Below are 3,179 nucleotides of genomic sequence, written 5' to 3'. Positions count from 1 at the left end.
AAAAAAAAAAAAAGGTGACCCAGAAACAAGTATAAGGTGTCTAGGCTTGCACTGGTGATTAGAGGTAGACCTTCAGCACCCCTGACGGCACCAGACATGAGAAAATATTAATCATTTTGTTAGTATTATCTCACTCTTCTATGTGAGCTTTTGCATCAACTCAGGAAAAATTTCAACCTGAAAAAACACATGCATTCTTTGAAAATGAATCACTGTGTTTTGCTCTGTTTACAGTAATTGGATCAAAGACTTAAAACTTGTTCTAGTAGTTACTCTTAACTGCTTGAAAATTGGTTCCATCTAATTTAAAATCCAGTAGCTGGATAAAATTCATATATACCTAAATATCAATCCAAAAATATGTTTCAACACAAACATATATTGTGTGATGATGAGATCTGTAATTAAGAGAACAAAAATCAAATTAATCACCATATAATTACCAAAGAAAAAAATTAACTGGCTATAAATTCCCAGTGGACCACCTGCTTTAACAGTATTACATTGTGAGCTTCTGCTAGGCATCTTGTCCACAAGATGAACACTATAACTGCCAGACAAGGAGAATATAAATTCCCAGTGGACCACCTGCTTTAACAGTATTACACTGTGAGCTTCTGCTAGGCATCTTGTCCACAAGATGAACACTATAACTGCCAGACAAGGAGAAAAATGAAATAAATGACAGTAATTTGCAATTTATTCCTTGTAAAGTAGCTGGGTGCAGAAGGGCTGCTGGGTGAATTTATTTCATCACTTGACATTTATTCTGCTAGTTGATCTTGATTGATTGTGGAGTCTCAGTCCTGGTGTTCTTATATTCAACATATACACAGGCTGCAGCATTTCTAAGTAATTCTGTGCACCGTGATTAATCATATGATCCTATTACTAATGGCTTATGAAGAAATCACTTAAATTTAAGGTTACATTAATGTTTTTTTAAATCCCTAATTCATTAGTTAAATTGTCTGAGATTTTCTGAAAAGCACTAAGGAAATAAAAATATGCCAAGATATTTCATCTGGGTACGAATGTCACAATATTTTTAAATGATCACTTCTACTTCTTTCCACTTAAGCTACAGAACAGAATAGGCTATTCAAAAATGATTTTCTCCTACAGGACAGCCTCCCAGCTCAGACACTCTTCACTAACTTCTTCATGAGCTTGCATCATGAGACATTAATTAGGATTAAAGTGAAAAGATGGTGTATTTATCCAGTCAGTTAAAAGCTCAGCCCCCATAACTTAATTCAAATGTGAGTATCATGGACCAAGTTTAAATCAGTTATTATAAATGATTATGAACAAAATATTTTAAAAAATCAGTCAAGGATAAATCATCAGGATTAAGTAATGGTAAATTTAGAGCTGGGATTAGAACCTGAGATAAACGTATCTATTGAGCAAAAACTGTCTGAGAATTGTTATGAAATAAGCTGTAAGGATTCTCAGAGGTTGGTCTAGGAGGTTGGATTCTGGAGGTTGGGACCAGGTGGTCCCTCCTCCCACTGCCCAAAGGAGGAATATCCCTATCAGCAGAGGCATAGCTAATCAGAAGGAAAGTTGGCAATCAGAATTCCATCTAAGATTACTTCAGATCCCACCCAAAGTAAATTTTTAACTGCCTGTCTCCCATTGGGAGGAAAAAACACACATGGAAGAAGACCCTTCGTTCATGTTATATATTATTCACTTCATTAAAAGATTTTGGAGGTAAAGTACCTGCTTTCTGGAGGGGGGAACGGGGAACTCAGCTTAGAAAAATGGTGGAGAAATGTTTCTCTGATGTAGGCATAATTATCAGGATGTGATAATAATTAGGAAGTCCAGACAAAGGGACTAAACCAGGTGGGGGAAGAAGGGTCAACAGAAGATTGTTTCAGGAGCTGCCAAGGGGATGATATTGTATATTAAAACTTCTTCATCTCTGGTGACAGTAACTGAGGGTCTTCTTTGTGACATATAAGCTGGTATCTCATAAAATGTATCTAGCTTGGAAATATTATAAATTGGAATTACAACTTTTTAATTTCAGATACAAAAGTTGCATGCATGCTGTTTGGAACTTTTTGTTGAAATAAAGAATACCTTCCCACATGGCTGTTTGGGATGCAACCACGTTCTTTGACAGAAATGTCACTAAAGTATCTCAGTTCCCTTGCTATAGAATAGAGGACCCTTACTAAACTTTTATGAATGACAGTTTCCTTTTCAGAAAAACTACCTTTCATTGAAAGGAAATATTTTTTAAAATGCTAACAATGGTCATTGATAACTCGTATGATTATGGATGATTTAAATATTTTTCTTTTTACTTTCTAACATTTTCCAAATATTGTGTACTGAGCATGTATATGATTAGGATTTGAAAAAAATCACTTTTTGTAGATGTAGGAAATTCTATTTTTATTTCCTTCCCTTCTCTAACATTATAAGTTGGAGAAGGCAAAGGAGACAAATTACTACTTGTCTTTCATTTCAATTCAACTTCCTTAGCAATGGATGGTTTTTCCACTTCCTTAAAACTTAATTCAAATACTTTAAAGACCAGATTAGAAGCAGCATACCTGTTAGAAAATCCAGTGTTGGAACTTTTCAGATCTGGTGATGAGTAGTGGGTTGTTTTCAATTTTTTAAGTTCTGGACTAAATAATTTAGACTGAGAGAAGATCATAGGTGATACATTTACTTTGTCAGATAGTTTAGCTATGTAATTTCTTCTCTCCTTGTGGGAGTGCTGTGTATCACCAAAACACATGTTACTAGGAGGAAAATTTTGAATTTCCCCATCTCGTATCTGATCTTGGGTTTTTTTTCTTTCCAAAGTACTGGATTTATTGCTAAAATCAGTCAAGACAAGGGTTGTAGTTCCAAATGCAGTTTTCCTGTTAATCTTCACTTCTGTATGTGGTTTTGCAAAGTTATTACAAGGGTACTTCACCAAGTTGTTAAAGGCAATAGAATTTTCTTCATTCTTGAGCACTGAATCTGGAAAGAGAGAGAAGTAATTCTGCAATATTCTTATAAATATAACATATTGACTATTTGAAAGACTTTTTTATTTGATTAAAAAAGTTAGTTTGGGCCGGCCCGGTGGCACACTGGAGAGTGTGCCACTTAGGAGCGCGGTGGCGCTCCCGCCGAGGGTTCGGATCCCATGTGGAGACCGGTTC

The 3,179-nt window shown here is 35.4% G+C and overlaps 1 protein-coding gene across 1 annotated transcript in view; it reads right to left on the bottom strand.

Annotated features, from left to right (window-relative positions):
• Positions 1–3,179, bottom strand: part of NEIL3 (nei endonuclease VIII-like 3 (E. coli)) — a 55,749-nt gene that overhangs the window by 6,523 nt on the left and 46,047 nt on the right. The window contains exon 8 of the mRNA XM_008589426.1: positions 2,574–2,994. Within this exon, the coding sequence (XP_008587648.1) occupies positions 2,574–2,994 (421 nt within the window). The remainder of the gene's footprint in view (positions 1–2,573; positions 2,995–3,179) is intronic.

The sequence above is a fragment of the Galeopterus variegatus genome, unplaced genomic scaffold (genome assembly GCF_000696425.1).
Source record: "Galeopterus variegatus unplaced genomic scaffold, G_variegatus-3.0.2 Scaffold5432, whole genome shotgun sequence".
Classification (NCBI taxonomy): Eukaryota; Metazoa; Chordata; class Mammalia; order Dermoptera; family Cynocephalidae; genus Galeopterus; species Galeopterus variegatus.
The sequence above is the reverse complement of the archived record's forward strand: the minus strand, read 5'-3'. Positions and strand labels throughout refer to the sequence as shown.